At 41.1% G+C, this 19,729-nt stretch overlaps 1 protein-coding gene across 5 annotated transcripts in view; it reads left to right on the top strand.

Moving 5' to 3' along the window:
- The window catches only part of sbf2 (SET binding factor 2), an 89,020-nt gene extending 75,345 nt beyond the window's left edge, over nucleotides 1-13,675 (top strand). For 2 of the 5 annotated variants that reach the window (XM_023953461.1, XM_023953459.1), the window contains exons 29-42: nucleotides 29-112; nucleotides 1,823-1,897; nucleotides 2,943-3,121; nucleotides 3,268-3,444; nucleotides 3,657-3,758; nucleotides 6,676-6,861; nucleotides 7,858-7,984; nucleotides 8,345-8,472; nucleotides 8,546-8,770; nucleotides 8,851-8,958; nucleotides 9,046-9,239; nucleotides 9,977-10,064; nucleotides 10,159-10,290; nucleotides 12,400-13,675. In XM_023953461.1, coding sequence (XP_023809229.1) covers nucleotides 29-112; nucleotides 1,823-1,897; nucleotides 2,943-3,121; nucleotides 3,268-3,444; nucleotides 3,657-3,758; nucleotides 6,676-6,861; nucleotides 7,858-7,984; nucleotides 8,345-8,472; nucleotides 8,546-8,770; nucleotides 8,851-8,958; nucleotides 9,046-9,239; nucleotides 9,977-10,064; nucleotides 10,159-10,290; nucleotides 12,400-12,498 — 1,904 coding nt within the window. In that variant the 3' untranslated portion in view covers nucleotides 12,499-13,675. The remainder of the gene's footprint in view (nucleotides 1-28; nucleotides 113-1,822; nucleotides 1,898-2,942; nucleotides 3,122-3,267; nucleotides 3,445-3,656; nucleotides 3,759-6,675; nucleotides 6,862-7,857; nucleotides 7,985-8,344; nucleotides 8,473-8,545; nucleotides 8,771-8,850; nucleotides 8,959-9,045; nucleotides 9,240-9,976; nucleotides 10,065-10,158; nucleotides 10,291-12,399) is intronic. The other 3 variants (XM_023953460.1, XM_023953462.1, XM_023953463.1) reach the window with 3 other exon arrangements.
- Nucleotides 13,676-19,729: the final 6,054 nt, after the last annotated feature.

Genomic DNA, 19,729 nt, shown 5'->3' with positions numbered 1-19,729 from the left:
CTAAATTTTGATGTGTTCTTTTCTTTAGGGAGTGAAAGACGAACGCCCAGAATGCAAAAGATGGCTCCTGTCCATTTAGACACCCCCTTCTCGAATAGCTTTACCAGAGGAGGTGAGTGATTCCGGATGTTTCCTTCCCCACTCGATAAACCTGTGTTGCTCCTGCCACCAGGTGAAACATTAAATACATCTGTGAGATGACTTCTGATCCTTAAAGGCAGCAGAGAAAATGTGTGTGGCTCTACTAAGGTCAGATTGGGTGACTCCTTTTAGTTTGCCAGCAACATTTTCCCAAAATAAGTAAAACTACAATCTTTTTTTTACCTAAATTGGAACAATCATAAAAACCAAAGATGGAGGAAAATTTATTAAATGTCAGTTTTAATGATAGATACCTGAAAATGTGCTTAAAGTTGCTTCGTCTGAGGTTCTGTGGCTTTCAACATTGTTTTAGTGAGTATTAACATTAATTGACTATTTGTTAGTATTGGCAGAGGGATTTACGACTCTTTGCAAGAAAAATCAACAACATCTGTTGTACAAACTATAGTTTTCCCAACACGCCAGCTTTGTACGTTTTTCCTTCAGATGAAAACTCGCTGTTCTCTTAGGGTGACACCACTGTGACTGCTTGTATTGGAATGTGAGCCCAAGAAGAGCAATAACAGAACTTAGTGTTTTGACTGGGAGACCAGGCATCTCAAAGCCGTTAGTCACCGCTTTGCAGTGAGGTCAAAGGCTGAGGTTTTATCCAGACTGACTCAGCAAAGTACTGAAAGCGAAGATGCACGACCCAGAATGTTTTGGAGGGTTCTCTCCTACTGTCTTATATCCACCGAGCTGCCGATGAGCAAACACATAAGATAAGGTTATTTTGTACAATTTTCATTCAGAGATTAGGGTTTTAAAGACCCACTCCAATGAAAATGGTGTTTTTGGTGTTTTTAACGTGTTCATGTAGCATTTTTCTGATGACAGAGGACTTATAGAGAGGAAATTACTTCAAAACAGCATTTTTGAGTATTTTTTCATTCAAATCATTGTGAGTCAGGAGAAGATGAAAAAATTACAGCAAGCTCCCTGCTCTGCTCCATTCTGATGCATCCACCAGGTATGTCTTCGCTTTGCTCTAGCTAGTTGTGGCATCTGGCTCAAAACTGTACAGCTGGATAGCTTCATTATTGTTCACCGTTTTTGCTGCACCGGCAATGTTAAAATAGGCGTTTGAGGGGCTGTAAGCCCACGGGATAGCAACGATGAGGGGAAGGGGGGGCTTCATGCCAATTCAGAGGTGAATTTCTAATAAAAGTTGTGTTACACTACAGAAACTATGATCTAGAAAACGATACATGGTTGTTGTTTTGGTTTTTTTTTTTGGGCTAAAAAAATGACTAAAATACCACTGGTAACGGTCAAAAGATTATTGGAGTTGGACTTAAAGAGTAAAAAGTACAAAATGTGATATGTTTTGCCAGACTAACCTTTTACATTTTTTGCTTTCTTTTTCACATTTTTAGAAAACAAATGTTTTATTTTAAATTCCACATGTTTGGCAGATTAAAGTGATTAAACAACAGTTTAACCCACCATAAGAATACAGTAACTAAAAGAATGTACTCTAGAAGATAAGAAGCAAAAAGAATCTTTAAAAGGAAACATGGCTGACTGCAGCCTGTGGTGGAGGTGGACATGCCTCAATGAGTCCCATCAACAATAAGCACAGGCAGTAATAATCATGTATCCATTAAAATGGTAATAATTCTGAAACCATATCTTCATAGTGGATGGTGTGATACTGACATTATGTTGCCCTCATTCTCAGTGCTTGAGTACAAAGATAAACTGTTCACTCACTCAAACCCAAAGCCTACCGCTAAGGAGAGAATCCTCGATCAAGGTATAGTGAAACTGCCGCTCGTCCTCTACCTCTCTACCACATCTGTCGAGCCTTGCCATCTTCTGCTCTTTTATTTTTTTAACCCCCCCTCCCTACAGATGGTTACTAACCAGGTTACCGCAACGGGCTGCAGGCCTCTCACATCTTATGAATTGTACTACTAATCTCTTCTGGGAGCTGTGGTTTTTCACAAACCAGAAAACTCTTTCTATTGGTTTTTTTTTTTTCCTCCTATTGATGCGAAGGCTCAGCATTGCCAGCTGTGGTCAGTAAGAAACCAGAGTCCAGACTGAGGAGAGGGGGGGGAAGGCTGTTTGTCACGACACACAATTGATAAATCACATGAGAAGGCTTTGCAACTCTGCAGTTCAGTGTAAAAATACTCTGAATAGAACTGAATTAGTGCTGAGGAAGTCATCTGTGACGCTCAGTCATGACTTCTTGTCATCGGGGCATATTTTTAGGCGCAGCAGTTTATATCTGTGAAGAAAGTTGCAGACAGCATTTATGTTGGCTTCAGCTTTGGCACAAACCCGTGGACTTGTTGAAGTATTTTCATGTACTGTGAAGAATTTCAGCCCAAACGATCCAAGACTTTTTTTTTTTTTTTTGCAGCTGACTTGTTGAAATCAGATTACAGATGTTGCAGCTAATAGCCCAACAAATGACAACTGAGTCTATTTGTGATGCATTACTGTGAAAAATCACATCCTTCCTGATTCACACTGTTTAGAAGTTGCTGCATGCTGGTTTCCAGAGAAATGTCTTTTTAGACTTGTTGACTCGCTGAAGATTCCTGCAACTTCTGCTTTTAATATGTCAAAGCACCAGATTCTTAGAGGCGGCCGCTTTGTTGCTGGGACGGAAGGAATGAAGGTGTTTACATAATCCCGGTTGAACTGCCGTGCACGTCAACATGGTCGGCATGTCGAGCACTGTTCATCACGCAGTCTTGAGTTTATTTGACGGCGTGTGTACATCAGTGGCATTCAAACAAGCCAGCTTCTGCGCATGTGTCTAAACCTTTGTTTGCAAATGTTTGCAGGCATGTGGGCAAGCCTGCGCTCCAGCAGCAGACTGAGTCAGCATCCATCAATGGCGCAAGTGGGTGCCAAGCTTGCAGGGAAGGATCTGGCACCCCCTGCAGGGAGCAGCAGCCTCCAAGCTCAGCTCCTCAAGCATCAGGCTGCTCTTTACATCTTTGGGGAAAAGTCGCACCTGAAGGTGAGGAGACTTTTGAAGGAGATTGTCCATCAAATATGTGCAGCAAATTCTACCCTACCTTTTAGGGTGTGCAGGCAGGTTATACTATGCTTTTACAAATCCTTTTTTTGTTCCTAATGTAATTAACATTTTAAAAATGTCTGCAGGGCCTTAGAGTGGACTCTTCTTTGAACTGTGAATTGGTGCCGGTGGAGTTTGCAGAAACAAGGCAAGTGAAGGCTTCCTTTAAAAAGCTGCTGAGGGCCTGCGCCCCCAGCTCCACCCCATCCGACTCCGAAGACTCCTTCCTTAAAGCCCTGGAGGACTCTGAGTGGATCCAGCAGGTAAACGAACCAAACAAAAATCGCAGGTTTAATACAGTGACTCTAACAATCACCAAGCAATGCTGAGTGGTAGCAGCATGCTGGTCATCTCATTGGCCCCCAGCAGCCAAACGGGACATACTTTACTGTTGACTTTAGAAAGTCATGTCTTAGTCAGGCAAACATGCTGATGTACTCACAGTGGGTTTGTTTTATTACTCCTCCACCAACAGCTGCACAAGATCCTCCAGCTGGCACTATTTCTGGGGGAGCTTCTGGACACCGGCTCGTCAGTTCTGGTCAGCCTGGAAGACGGCTGGGATCTTACCACGCAAGTGAGAAAAATGCACCTTCTGTGTGACGCTTGATTCCACTCAGCTTCATAACGGGGAAATTCCACATTTTTTGTAGATTAAACTCTGTAGTTATTTACCTGACTCTCTTTACCTAAGATGATATTTTTCATAGTGAGATGTACTTGGTTACCTGTTGAACTTAAAGGTTCATAATTGAGTCCTCACAGATTGCAGCCTCTCTCTCTGATGCATCCTCTTCCATTTCATCTATCCATACCTCTATCTTCAGAACCCACGGATTCCCTTTCAGGGTCAACGGGCTGCTGGAGTTCCCAGCTACCGTTGGGCAAAGGCGGGGGGTAGACCCTGTGCAGGTCACCAGTCTGCTGCAGGGCCATACACTCAGACCTCGGCACAATTTAGAGTCACCAGTAAACCTAAGAAGCAGGTTTCTGGACTGTGAGAGGAAGCTGGAGTGTCCGGAGAAAACCCACACATGAACGGGGAGAACATGCAAACTCCACACAGAAAAGTCCCAGCTGGGGTTTGAACCACGGCCTTCTCGATATGAGGCGAGATGGCTTACCACTACCCCACAAATCATTTTACAGATCAAATAATACTATTTTAAGGTCTTTAGTGTATTTGTTTGAAGCCTCTAAGCTTCACAATTAAGATAAAGCAAACATTTTATGAGGCCAAAACCAGAGCAGTAATAGTTGTTTACTTTCTGATACAAATGTTCACAAAAGCAAGCAACTGTGCAGAGAAGAACATGCTCTCTGGATTTTGTAAATATATTTTTTAAATATATATAAAAAGCATAAATTGTGACTTATTGACAAAAAACCATCTTGCAGATTCAGATGGATAGCTCTGTTTTTGACAGTAGTTAGTTTATATAACTGTTCTGAAAAATCCTGTCTTGTCACACCTGATTGTTCCAGTCTCGTCTGCTGAGATCAAAAGCAGATACAAGCATCTTCACACATCCGAGGGGGCCATGTGTGAATCATAAATCTGCCATCGCTGTTTTTCCTGCTCATCTTGTAATCAGCTCTGTCACTTTGACCCGACATGCAGATATGCGGGAAAAATTCTCATTCCTGTTCATTTCCAATCCCAGACGCTTGTGGTTTAGATTTTGTAGGTATGTAATCAAAAGCTCTGTTTGAATTCAGATCGATTGTTTGCATCTCAGTGTTTCACTGCACGTCTGCTTTATGAGCTCATGTTTTCCATGCTGACCTGGGAAGGTCCACATGTTTTTTTTTTTTGTGCAACAAGCGTGTGTCCTTCAAATGTGTTTATGGGGATTTTGCAGCCCTGGGCTGCTGTTTAAAAGCACGGTTTGCGGATCTCTCTTGTGGGGCACGTGTTTGGCCCCGAGCATCTCTCTCCGTAGGTTACCAGCCCCAACGTGCTAGGTTCTGATCAGCCCGCATGGGCAAATGGACTCCACATGTTCTGAGTTCACAGCCCCATCGACACCCCACAGATGAGATGAAGAACGGCCTTTCCTGTCTTTCTTCTCTCTGTTTTTCAGGTTCTCTTGTCCTCCTTCCCCCCATGCTTCAGTTTTCTATCCGATCTGCTATCAGCTGCACCGGAGCTTATTGGATGTTCCTGCAAACTCTTTCTGCTGCTCATTCCACTCGCGTTCGGCCTCATTAGTCCTGTTAGTGGATATGTAGACAGGCAAGCTAGCCAGCTGTGTTGCCTGCATCAACAAAAGCTTCTCCACTTTGCTCTGTGGAGCAAGATCAAGTGTGCCTGAAGTGTGCTTCAGGATTGCAAAAATCTATGAAGAGCACGCAGCGTTGTTCAGTCAGATGATTAATAATTTTCAGGATCTGTTAAGATATTTCATGTAGACAAAAGGCAGGGGGATCCTGCCAACATAAAAACAGACTTTGTTAAACAGTAAATCCTAGTCAGGCAGAACAAATCCTGCACAGTCGTTGCGAAACAGCTGCCACTTTCAGCAGCTACAATGATAAGGAGCCCATTTTTTATTATAAAGATCAAGATTTGTTTATACTTCTTAAGTGACATGTATACAAGAAAATAACTTGGAAATGTCAACTAAATGCTGTATGCCACACAGATCACTTTTTGTGAGAACATTTAACTTCCATTATATCAGTAATGTTTTAAAATCCATAATTTAGAAATCCTCTTGACGTTACATAATCCTTAAATGTTGAGGTTGAGTTTTGTTTCTTTTCTTTTTCATTTTATTTTAGATCATTTGGTTTAACTTGGACACCAATAGAAAAAAAAAGGTTGAACATTCCGGTTTCAACCCATTCAAAAAGTATTGATCTGATCATTGTTGTGTATTTGCTGTGACTCAGAGTTCTGGCACTGTTCTATATTGGTTACATACCTAACAGGAATATTGAGATTCACTTCTGATGAAAAAGGTGTTCTGGACATTTTTTTGAGACATTTTTCTGATGATGGACATTTATGAAAAAAACATGAAGCCCAAAAATTGTATTTATGAATATTTAATCAAATCATTGTGAATCAGGAGCAAATTAAAAATGCTGTTAAATTAAGCTTGTTTGTGACATAGAAAATACTCTGGTTGGGGTTGCTCCACTTCGAAGGTCCCGCCCACAACTCAGAGGTGAATAAACTCCTGTTATTCTGCAGAAACTATGTCCTAGAAAACAGCAGTTTTTAAAATGTTTTTGGCTAAAAACAGCATAATCATAATTAAAAGACCACAGGGGTACGTTCCAAAAATAGATCAAAAAGTGATCGCATTGGGACTTTAAATTGTGTTCACATACTTTTAACATTATGGCACATTATAGCATATATTTCTTTTTTTTTTTTTTTTTTTTTACAGAGGGATTGTGGTGTCATGCAGAAACAAAACATAAAACAAGTTAAGAGATGATAGCCTTAGCTCTATTTGTAATAATTGAGTTTTCTCTCTTTGCAGGTGGTGTCTCTGGTGCAGCTGCTGAGCGATCCTTTCTACCGGACTCTGGAAGGCTTCCAGGTTCTCCTGGAAAAAGAATGGTTCTCCTTCGGCCACAAATTCTGCCAAAGGAGCAACCTGAGTCCCAACAGTCAGGGCAGCGGCTTCACGCCCATTTTCCTGCAGTTCTTGGACTGCGTGCACCAGGTGACAACCCCACCTCTCTCAGAACACGCTTGCATGTACTGTGTGACTCCTCCCACTCCTCTCCCTTAGTGACTTTCACTTAGTTCATATCTTGAGATCATGACATTCTTTAAAAGGATTCTAGCAGAAACAGAGCACTTCCCTCATCATCAGCTGATTTGGCTCCACATCTCTCAACACTGGACATGTACTCTCAGCGACACATTGCACCCGGGAGCGTGCAGCAGGGCTGCTGCCCATATGTCCCCCCCCACACACCAAACCCCCTAAGCAGCATTGAGCTGTCTGCGCTCGCGTGTTTCAGCATCTTTACTTTTCAGTGCGTGCCCAGAGGAGCATGTGGAAAATCGCAGTTTTGGGGATTGAGAGTCTTTAGGAAGGCTTGGGTGTGCGAAGGGATTTTAGGGGCGGGGGGGTTATGAATGAAGCTTTCACAGCCAAGAGCCAAAAAACTGTGTCCGCTCTGAAAGGCTAACTTGAGAGAATGCTGCGGGGTTTTTCTGTGCGCCTCCTGGGGCCCGGCAGCCTCACTCCCATGCACTGACATCAACACATAGTTTCTGCATTTGTCTTTTGAAAATGTAGTTTTGGCACCAAAGACATTTTGGCGGGGGTCCTGGGGTCTGGAGGGTTATAAACAGAGGGAGATGAGATCGGACAAGAGCTCAAAATAGAAGAGCTTTATCTCCAAAACAGCTGTTGTTTTTGCCAGCAGACCCAGGTGGCCTCAAATATTCTGCGATCTTGTCGACCACCTCACCCCTCTGGATGGGAACAATGGAGCAGCAGTCGCGCTGGCCCAGTTTTGACTGTGTCTGCCGGTGATGATATTCCTGACCTCTGCCCTCACAGGACAGCAGACATCCTTTCCTGTTTCTGATTTATACTCAGGAGAGATGAGAATCCAAAGCACAAAGGAACCTCTCAGCTGTCGGACAGAACTACTTTCCCTCTCTGCCTCCGGCTTTCTCAGTCTGTCTTTTCGTGTCCCTGCAGATTTTGGAGCAATATCCCCTGGAGTTCGAGTTTAATCAGTATTATCTAAAGTTCCTGGCCTACCATCACATCTCTAACCGCTTCAAGAACTTCCTGTTGGACTCTGAATATGAGCGCTTGGAACATGGTCAGTGTCCTTTTTAAAAGGTGTACATGTGATTGGTGTGATCATGCTCACTTTGGGAATAAAAAATATTTCTCTCCTTTGACCCTTTATTTGTTGAAATAAATGATTACTTTTTCACAGAGGCTTTTTACTTCACTACATGTACATATTTGATTCCTTAAAAGGAAGCAGTTTCCTGTTATCCAACATATTTGTCATGAAAAGTTCAAAGATTTTTGATCAATTTAACACAATATTGCTGCTCTTAAAGAATTTAAGAAATGTGTGAGAGCTGTTTCCACTGAATTAAAATGTTAAGACTATTGTTTTTATCTTTGCATTTTTTTAAATTGAAGCGTCTGTGTTTGGTATTTGTGGCAGGGCTGCTGTTTGACGATAAAGGGGATAAACAGACTCGCAAAGGCATCTGCATCTGGGACTGTATCAACAGGATGCACCGGAGGAGTCCTATCTTCTTCAACTTTCTCTACAAGCCCTCAGACAGTGTCGTGAGTGTTTGTCTTTTAGCACATGTTAGCATTTAGCTCCCACAGAATAAACCCCAGTGTTTCAAATTCACAGGCCGTTCTGAAGCCATTTGTTGCCGTGTCGAGTCTGACCAAATGGGACTTCTTCACCGATGAGACTCTGTCAGTGGGACCGGGCTACGACTGGAGGATGATGGCCGTGAGGTCCGACGGTTCGACGGAGACGGACGCCATCGCCAACAGCAAGAGGAGGATAGTTTGGCCGTGTTACAGCAGCGTCAGCCACGCCCAGCCGGACGCCATCACCAAACTGCTGGCCGTAAGTTTGCGTGCAGGAAAGTGGTTTTAGAAGCTGTCGGACCTTCTGTGACTTGTTCGTTTTTTTTACCTGTGGTGCAGGACATCGAGAAGCTGGAAGGCGAGCTGAACCAGACCCAGGAGAAATGGCAGACCACTCTGGAAAGAGTCCAAATTAGCATACAGGAAGATATCAAACAAGAAGAGAATGTATGTTTGAAAACACAAGATGGATTTTTCTCAGCTTTTTTTTTTGTTTCATTATTATCTTTTCTCCAATGTTCTCCTGCGTGTCAGCAGCTCCGTAAACAATCAGTATCCATCTCGGGCGTGACCCCCACCTCCAACCTCCAGGCTTTCCATCGGCGCTCCATGCTGCACCTGCCGGACAGTGGACTGGCTGATGACCACACCTCCTCCACAGCCAATGGCGTCAACCGCCGTGCCGCAACGCTTTACAACCAGTTTACCCCAAAGAGCGAGGAGAACAGGTGGAGTGTGGAGGCAGAGGGAGAATTCACAATAGATGCACTCTTTAACTTCCTCAGAGGGGCCGGTCCAGTGTTGCACGGTGATTTATCACTGTGGTATGCTGTGTGTCATGTTTGTGAGAAAAGTCTGCTCTCTCTTAAAGTTGAAGTGTGTAATTTTACAATAACTGAGAGGTTAAAGTACAGTCGCTTGGCTGCGATATCTGGATATTTTCTCTCAAACTTAACAGTCATTAAAATCCACTTTATAACAAATATTTGCAGCTTTTTCTTTGGACATGCTCATCTTTTCTCATAGGAGAACATGCTTTGACAGCTCTCAGAAGGAACAATTCCAAAGATTGTTTGAAAAAATATCAGAACATGAGCATAAATAAATCCTTCTTGTACGTAGTTTAACTTTGTGATGGGATTTCGTGCAATTTTGCTTCTTTTAACAAAAAAATACATTTTATGACATGAAAGTGAGTTTGTGAAAGTTTGAAGTTTCAGAACGTTCAGTTCCGTTAGCAGGGTAAGAAAAAAAAACGCATTGAAAAACAGATTCAAACAAACAGAGAATCGGGGGGTAACTTGTCGAAACACGCCACTTGATCTTTGTCTAATTCTGTTTGTCTTTCAGGCTTTCCAGTAAACAATGACACATTCTCTGCTAATGTTTTCTCATTGCTAAGATTTAAGGCAGGACAAAACAAAAACACAGAAATATTCCTGGATTTCACCGTTTTGTTTCTCAGGTCCTATGAGGGGATCTTGTACAAACGCGGAGCGCTGTTGAAAGGTTGGAAACCCCGCTGGTTTGTGCTGGACGTTACAAAACACCAGGTGTGCAGCTCCTTATTCATTCATTTTATTAAGAAAATAAGAGAGCATAGAGATTAGAAAAAAGGACTCAAAATTAAGGAAACTGCCTTCACAGATGAGATACTACGACACCGGCGAAGACACAAACTGCAGGGGTCACATTGATCTAGCTGAAGTGGAGTCTGCAATGACCGCCACCCCTTCATTAGGAGCCCCCAAGCACATCAACGAAAAGGCTTTCTTTGATGTAAGTATGATCGAAACAATCTGTTTAGAGCTACTTTGTCAAATAAAATGAAATGAAAGCTAGTGGTTCAAACACGGAGCCCTGTGGCACACCCGTAGAGTTTCTTTTCATAAATAAACTGGACTATGTTGGACAATTTCCTCTCAAACAAACCAAAGTTTTGTCACATTCCAGGCCTTTGTGATAAAAGGTTTGGAATGGAGTGTACAGCTGTGGAACAGATGCTTGGTGACGTCATGAAAAGCCAAAGCGCTTCCTCGTTTTTTGGAGACGTGACCTTTCTTTGGGTTTGTTTAGCAGTCATGAACTGAGTAAAACACCTCACAGTTGCAGCAATAACCTTTGTTGCGTTTAATAGTTCAACATTAAAAAAAATCACATTTTTGGAGCGATTGGGGGGGGGGGGGGGGGTAGATAAAATATTGTGTTCTGTTGTGGTGTTGGACCATAGAGATGAAAAAATATGTTAGACTCAAAAATTCAATAATGATCCTGAATATCTGATTATTATAAATAAAATAAACCTACATGAACATTAAATAAATGCAGTTTTTCAACATCTTTTCTTTTTTGGAAACAAGCATAAGCTTATTAGTTCATTCTTTCATTTTCCTCTTTATTTAGGTCAAAAGGCAAAAAAGTCACCTTAATTTAGAATCTATTTGCAATCAAAAACTTAGGTGAAATATAATTTTTTACTGCTAAAAATAAATTCAGGTGTTAAAAAGGTTTTATAAATAAATGTTTCTACTGTATTTTAAAGAAAAATATATAAACTATGTGTAAACTAATTAATTAACTTAATAGACTAATTTGGACACTAAAGGTTAAAGTCCCATTGTCTGTCACACACCTAGGTGTGTGAAATTTGCTCTCCACATGTGACCCATCCCCTGGGGGGGCGGTGAGCTGCAGACACAGCCGTACGCGGTGACCCTTTGGTGGTTTAACCCCCCAATCCAATCCACCCCCTTCATGCAGAGTCTCAAACAGGGAGGTATTGGATCCCATTTTTAGAGTCTTTGGTATAACTTGGCCTGGATTTGAACTCATGACCTTACAGTTACAGGGCGGACACTCTACCACAAGGCCAAGAATTGGCCAAAAGAATTGACCAAGAATGTAGAAAATAAAGTTAAACAAGGCTTTAAAATGAAAATTTTGTTTTTGGCGTTTTTAATATTGCTTTAGGAATTATTCTCATCATAGAGGACATATAAAAATAGAATTAATATTGAAATTGTGTTTTTGAGTATTGCTTTATTCAAATTGAGTTGAATCAGGAGCAGACAAAAAATTGTGTTTTTAAAAAGCTTGTTGTTACCACAAGTTCCCTCTCAATTCTTATGCAGACAAATTGATCCACTAAAGTCTGTAGTTTCCTCATCTGAGCTGGCATCAGGATCAAAACTGTTTGTCTGGATAGCTCCAATATTGCTCGTCATTTTTGCTGCACTGCGAATGTCAGGTTGGGGTTGTGAGGGGCTGTAAGCTAGCGAAAGAAAGTGTAGAAAAGGGATGATGGGAAATCGGCACAGGCTCACACTGCACCAACAGTCCTGCCCACAACACAGAGGGGAATTTCTAATGACTTCCTGCCGCTCTGCAGAAACTATTTCCTAGAAAGCGACACAGTTTTTATTTTTTGTTTTTTGTTTGTTTGCTAAAAACTGCATAATCCTAATGAAAAGACCACTGGGAACACTTTTACAACAGATCAAAAAGAAGATTGGGGTGGGACTTTAATAGCCAAAGTCAAATGTAAATTAAATCAGAAAATGATACACACCTACACAATTACACAAACATCTATGCAAACATACATACTGTTTAAACATCTACATGTACATCTTAACATAAATTAATTGACTTTGGTTAGAAATATTGGTGACTTTTGGATGTTTTTAGGAACCCCCAAAATGATTCTTCTAAAGAAAATGTTCAAGATGAATAGAAAAAATACAATTTGATCTGTTTTCTGAAGGGTTCTGGTGTTTTATTTTTATTAATGTGTAAAGCTTCTAACGCAGCATACCAGGAAAGTGCAGCTTCTTTTTAGGAGAATGAAAAATAAAGTAACTCCTCTTCTTCTATTTGATGATCCTCCAGCTAAAAACCAGCAAGAGAGTCTACAACTTCTGCGCGTCGGACGCTCAGAGCGCTCAGGTATGGATCGACAAGATCCAGAGCTGCATCTCCGACGCCTGAAAGCTGGAGTGAAAAGACACAAAAGCCACTGTGGGGCTGCATCAGTGGCCTGTCAGCATCTCCCACTTCCTTAGACCTTTGGGGACTTCTGTAAAAGTGGCTGATAGTGAAAGATCGGTTGTCTTTACCCGCCACCGAGCAGCCAAAGCGTCCAACTCCTCGGCCTGGCCTGTCAGCTCCTTCTGACACCGATGAAGTGAAGATAAGCTGAAGTTTTTAGGGGAAAATGCACTACCAAGGAAATGTAATCCTACTTGGCTGTAAATACTTTAAAGCAATATCACTGACCAATTGAAAAACTGTGGCTTAACTTTTAAACATATATTTAAAAAAAAAAGATAAAACAGCTTGAAAACCCTTATTTTCTATCAAGTATTTTACTACATGGAAAAGTGATGGCTGCTTGATGAACATGCAAATCGCCACAAACTCTGTTTGATGCACAACATTGAAAAGCTGTTTGCACTTGGCGCTAAAGTACGCACTCCTTATCAGAAATAGATGGTCTAAAGAGATGCAGACAGCCAGGTTAAGGAATTCCTTTAGACGGCGACTCTTCCTCATGACAGATTTAATCCAAAATAATTTGCACAGTGACTTCAGAAATACTTTTCTTTTTCTATTTAAACATGTTCCCACTATTTTTGCTGAATGTTTATTGACTGTTGCATAACACATGTGACTAGTGTGATGTAAATTATTCTTTTTTTGTTGTTTTTTATTAAAAGCGTACCTGTGCAAGTATGGTTGAATCGTGTTTTCTGCAAGTATCTTTGACATTTCATCTTGTAGACTGTATGTGAAGAACATACTTTTCTCACACAGATTCTGATGTGAGCGAGTTGTGTTTGTATGTTGGTGCAAAAACCTAAGTGGCCTGTTCCGTCTTTGTGATTCTAAAAATGTTGTGTTTATTTTGTTGTTGTTGTCCAGACAGGCTTTGTGTCCTTCAAGGGCCTTTTAAACTCATGTATCTGTGTTCTTTATCTTTTTCGTCTTTTCTGTTTCACTTTTTACAATCTGTACAGCTTCATTCCAAAAAAAAAAGGAAAGAAGAAGCACAACAAACAATTCAAAGATGTTTGACAATTTTTTTAAGTTCTTTTTATGTTCAAGTATCTTTGTACCATCTAGTGTTTCCACTAAACTTTTGAAAATAAATTAAATTTACTTGAAATATGTCGTTCCGTGTTGTCATTGAGTAAATATTTGTATTTTTTGACTATAGCAGGAACATCTTTGCTCTAAAGAATGTCTTAAAAAAAGGACTGGTGGGTTGATTCTCAGCATCCCATAAAGGATCTGCATTAATCCATGACTTGAGGAAGGATACATTATTCAAAGGACAAATTAGTTTCTGTCAGAGTGGTTCCGCTTTAGAATACCATGAACTGCCATCCCTACATGACAATCCAGCTGAAAGTCTGAGGTACAATTCAAGGACACCAGAGGAACCATCCAGTTTAGCGTAAATCCAATTTATCAAGTCAAAGTTTTAAAAATATTTCTCAAAAAGTTCACCTTGCTGCAAAAATTCAAAAAATATAAGAATGTGCAGTTTTTCCTACCTTTTTTGTCTTATGTCCTTACACTCTTCCTGATACTGAAAACTTTTACATGAGTGAGCACGTTCTCATCATTCCACTTTAATCCCTTGAGGCCTATTGGTGCTAATAAGCATCATACCTCTCCAAGCTTAACAGTACCTGAATTTGGCATCTACATAAAAGCAAAAATATTAGTGAATGTTTTCAATAACTGGAGAAAATTTCAGGTGTCATGAGGCAGTAATGCACTGAAGAAAAGGCCCATTAGCCAGATGTTCTTTTTTTACATAAGTATAACGGCATGAATTATGATTTAAAAATGTTTTTTAACAATCATGTCTGTACGTCTACAAAAAATACCCTCCTTTTTATGTTGAAATGCACAAATCTGAATAAATTATTTCTTTAGATTGCAGTTCTGCTCATCTCAAACGTGAATTGAAGGTCAGACTTTATAATTAAACAATTATATCCACTTGATACAGTATTTTTTCATTCCCCACTCTTACAGCATCTGATGGGAAATGAAGAAAAAGAAAGATCTACCTTGAGTTAAAAAATATCTTTTTGGGGGTCAGCATATGAACAAATTGAGTTTAGGTGGAAAAATTAGATTCTAAATTCTTCATCGATTAAGTGAATCAGATTTTCCTCCATCCATATTCCAACCCTGCTGAATCCTTTTCAGCATCACAGGGTTGCTGGAGACTGACCCAACCACTGTTGGGTGAAGGTGGAGTACACCCCGTTTTGGTCGCCAGTCTGTCTCAGGGCCACACACACGCACTCATTCACACCTAGGGACAATTTTGAATTACTAATCGACCTATGAAGCATGTTTTTGGACTGTAGGAGGAAGCTGGAGAAATCCTACGCATGCACAAGGAAAATATGCAAACTTCACACAGAAAGGTCCCAGCTGAGATTTAAACCAGGGCCTTCATGCTGTGAGGCGAGAGCACTGACAGATTTTCTATCAGAACCTTCGTGTCATTATTTTGTCTGAAACAGTCTGCATGCAGAGATCTTGTTCTCCTCAGCCAAAGTCTTGGTCTTTCTAACAAAAGCTAGTCAACGATGTGATCATCTAGTCAACACATCAATAATAGCTCTGTGAAGATGTTTGATGGAAGAGGAAAGTCCTTTGTCAACTGACATCTAATGGGTCAAAAGACAGGGGAAAAAAGTTGATTATCTGGCTGTAATTAACCTTTCATAAAGCAAAGTTATCATTTTCTTTTGCCCGGCCAGAAAGTTGCGCAGTGGATGGGTGACTTGCCAGCAAAGAAGGCCTTGTTGGGTCCTTCAAAAAGAAAAAAGAAAAAACACCCACAGGAGGTCAGAGGAAGATCTTTTTAGGAGGGATGTGGTGGCTGTTTCTCCCACAGTAGAGGTCTTGCAGCTGGCTGGTACAGGCAGCAGGTGCAGATGTGCTGCATGCAAACATCTGGGCTGACCATCTGGCATTCCCCTCCATATTTAGCCCACTTGCTTTAGGTACGGAGATTTGGGGACACAACTGGATGGATGCTGCGGATGTTGTCTGGTTGGGTCGAATGGAATGGCGTGATCTGAATTCTTTTTCCGAACAGCGGTTTCTTCTGATAACTGTCTTCACCTAGCTGCACGCCTCTGATTGGACTAAACCAGATTTGAATGACCTGCATACGTGTTTGAAGCAATGTATAAGCATGACAGGAGTTTGGCTACATTACGGCTTCTGCAATTGATGTCTCCACTAAGAAGAACTTACAAACGAAAGCCTCCATTCTCCCTGCAAACAGTGAATTTCCTATGCATAAGAATCTTGTGTAACTTGGCTGCAATCTGAGTTCCATGATTAGCGTCTTACATAAACTTCACATAAAAAGGATGATTTTTGGATTCAACATGCAGCTGCTTTTTTGTTTGATTAAAAAAAAAAGTAAAACTTTGAAATATGCTGATTGGCCTTTCTGTCGACCCTAAAAACATACTTTAGTGACACATGATACTGATTTATTTCATTGCTCCTCTAAGTCCTATTATCCATGTAGTCCTCTGGCTGCAATGAATGCAAACTATGTGGAGCAGTTTCATTTCCTCTGCGTCTCAGCGATGTGGGCGATTAAATTGGAGGCTGCTGGGGGCCCTTCTGCGGGCACCTGCTCCGAAACTCAACCAAAGCGCTGATCTCACCGGCTCACATCCCACTGCTGGAATCAGCATGATGTCAGCTCCCAGCAGAACATGGGGGTCCACTTGATCCTGCTTATCCCAACACAGCCCAGCCATCCATGACCGGAAAAACCTCAATTAAAGGTGTTATTTAGAGCTTTAGAAGATAGAAGAACAGGTTTCCTCACATCAGTTTACTTTTTTTTATCTGATTCCCTTATGTTTTGTTTATACTTGCCAGTGTGTGACCCACTGTGCAGCTAAACCTGGAGTACATTCAACTATGAAAAACCCTCCAAGGTCACTGTTAAAAGTCATCTAACCCAGAAGAAGAGAGAAAAAAAACAAGCATCTGCAAGTCATTTTTTTTTTACCACACCATCCCATAAAATGTTCCAGTTTGGATAAGGATGTTTTAGCGGAGTCAGATGAATTGGTTATGGACGTTAGGCTCTCGTTCGGACACATGGAGCAAGGGTGAGGCGGCAAGAGATATTCTTGTATTTGGAATGTGGAAAGGCTTGTGCAATTTCGCCATGGAGATGAGAGACATTTAATTCTGAGAAAACTCTTTGGAGTGGTCAGAGGAGACGGCAGAATTTGCAAACCATCCAAGGACATAAATACTTTTAAAAAACAAAAACAAAACAAGCAAAAAATGTGGACAGCAAATCTGTCCACCGCAAAAAAACAAAGTATATCCTGCTGAGTGTGTTCTGACTATCATCTAATGTGATGAACCTGCTTCAGTGCAAACTTCTGTAAACATGGAGGATCCTGAATCTTTATTTGGACTGAAATTGCATCCTCAGTTGCAGCTCAGACATTTGGGCAGTCTGTCTCTGTGTCTGATCTTATCAGCAGCGCAGTGGCACACAGACATGTGCACACTGTCAAATCAGTTGTACAAATGCAGGCTCTTATCTCATCTCATCTGCTCCATCAGCTCTGAACTTATCCTGAACTTTCCAGATCCCGTCTCTGTTGAAGAGCACCACATCAAGTCAGGCCTTTTTTCCCGGATGGTGAAGACTTTATTGTGCAGCCTGGCAGACAGCAGACAAACAAGTGCCCACTGATGATGGTTTCACTCAGTTACAGAGTTCCAGTTACTGAAACACAAGGAACAGGGGGGGCAAAGGTGATGAGTACGTGTGAAAACATCTTTGTTGCACAGGCTGATTTGTTTTGACAGAAAGACCTCATTGCTGCGTGTCGTGTGCGTCAAGTGTTATCAAGCTTGTTTAGATGTTACTGGAACAGTGAGGTCATACAATGCAACATCTACAGACCTGCTCCAGAGGCTTCTTTCTCCATTTGAAGGAAGCATCTGACGGTGTCTCAGCCTTCAAATCAAACTCTTTGTGGTGAAAGTGCTTTGCTTCTGTGTTGATTGAAACACCCACTCCAATGAAAATTGTGTTTTTAACATGATCTTGTGGTATTTTTGTCATGATGGAGGACATATATAAAGAAAATGAAGATTAAAATTGCATTTGTGAGTATTCATCTTTTCAAATTGTTGTGTATCAGAAACAGACAAAAAAATGATGTTTGCAAAAGCTCGTAGGTGTGGCATAGGACCTACTACGGCAGAGCTACAGGCTCCCTGCTCTGCTCTATTCTGATGCGTCCATTTGCAGACAAACGTCTTTGTTTTCCTCATCCGAGCTAGCGTCTGTTTAAAACTGTACGTCTGGATAGCTCCAGTATCGCTTGCCCCTTTTTGTCACACCAGTAATGTTAGTTTGGGGGTGTGAGGGGCTGTGAGTTAGCAGGATAGCGTTTATCCCTTGTGCTATCTTAGATGACCCCACCCTCACATTGACGTGTTCTCCCTACCATGACAAACGTGGATAAAGGTGGAAAGATTTCATGTAATCCATGGACACCAGTGAGGTTCACAAATCATTGACGAAAAAAAGTTCAGAGCACTGTCTAGTGGGTCTAGATGACCCCACTCCCAACGTTAAAGTGCCTAGGACAGCACAAGGGTTACACAGATGGACGAAGGGAAGGGGGGGCAGGATAACACTAGTCCCACTCACAAATCAGGCTAATTTTTGGATTTTCCTGCAGCTCTGCAGAAACCATGTCCCAGAAAAAGACAAGATTTTTTGATTGTACCCAAAATCTGGGTAATCATGATTAAAAGGTCACTGGGAACTATTTGAAATAGATCAAAAGACAATGTCACCGGCCATGTCATCTCTGCAGCTATGCTTGTTTAAGTTTTCACCCTCAACTTCCCTCATCGATAAAGAAAAGCAAAATTTTGGGGGTAAATTTAATATCAAATCTATAGAAAAACACAGACTTCACACAGTTCTGGTTATGGAAGTTGCAGCTGAACTTTGGTGGGTCTTACCTTTAGCAGAAAGCAACAGGAGTTGCCTGATCATTCCAGCCACCATGTGAAACCACTGACACTTTTTGTAGAAAATTGAACATGCATTAAAAAAAGTCTAAATCTCATGACTATGTGGAGTTTGATGCCAAACATCCAGGAAGTTTGGGAAACGACACTTGGATGACTCAAAACTGTATTAAATGCGTGTGGAAAAAACACACTGAGCATCAAACTCATATGCAAAAGGAGCAGATGGATGCAGAAAAAAAAATGCTTTATTTGAAAACTTTTGGAACAATTGGCCAGGAACCAAGCTAATGCAAAGCCAAAGCACTTTGTGGCAGAACTTAAATCTCCACGCCTGCAGACAGAATCTTTCTCCTCCTCTGCTCTCGGGTAGAATGTTTCTAAGCATGCACACTTCAAGCTTTTTTAGAAAAACCTGTGAAAGTCCCTGCAGGCAAGCTATTAGACGGTTTTGCAAAGAGGCAAATACCCAAAAAAAAAAAAAAAAGACGGCAGAGCTGTTGAATAACTTTCCGGTGTTTTGCAGTTTGTCAGTTTTGTTAAAAATTCACTCAATCTTCTGTTTTTGTATGTTTCAGCTTAGTCACTGTGGAAAAAAATATATACAGCTCATACATTTTAAATGGAACCTGAAATAATTTCTTACAGAACGAGTTGTGAAATATGTCTTCACTAATAAACCTGCACAAAAACACAGTATTATAGTTCTATAGTCTACATGCAATGTTGTATTATGCCTGTGCTCTAAATATTTCAGGATTTTATGAACCACCTTGTGATCTTCAGCGGTCTCGCTATTATTTTTGGTTTGGGACAGTCCTGTTCCCATGGTGACACCTGGTGGATAAATGAGGATGATCTGAAGGTCCTCCTCAAACTGAGGATGTAGAGGATATCGATGTGTAACAAAAAATCGATTGAGCACTGGGAGTGACAGCCGTATCGGTTGAAAATTACAGATACAAACAAGAATATGCAGGTTAAAAGTATAAAACATTGTTAGTTTCTCTTCCTGTTGTGTTCTCAACTGTTTTTGTCTTTTTTCTGTACATGTGAATCAAAAACAAGAAGACTTCCAATCACAAGCTTGCTTCTACTAAATTGGGTCATTTACAATTGGAAGAAGGTGAGCCACAGCGAGGGAGGTGTG

Source organism: Oryzias latipes, chromosome 3 (genome assembly GCF_002234675.1).
Source record: "Oryzias latipes chromosome 3, ASM223467v1".
Taxonomy (NCBI): Eukaryota; Metazoa; Chordata; class Actinopteri; order Beloniformes; family Adrianichthyidae; genus Oryzias; species Oryzias latipes.
Note: the sequence above shows the minus strand (reverse complement) of the source record. Positions and strands in the feature narration are given on the sequence as shown.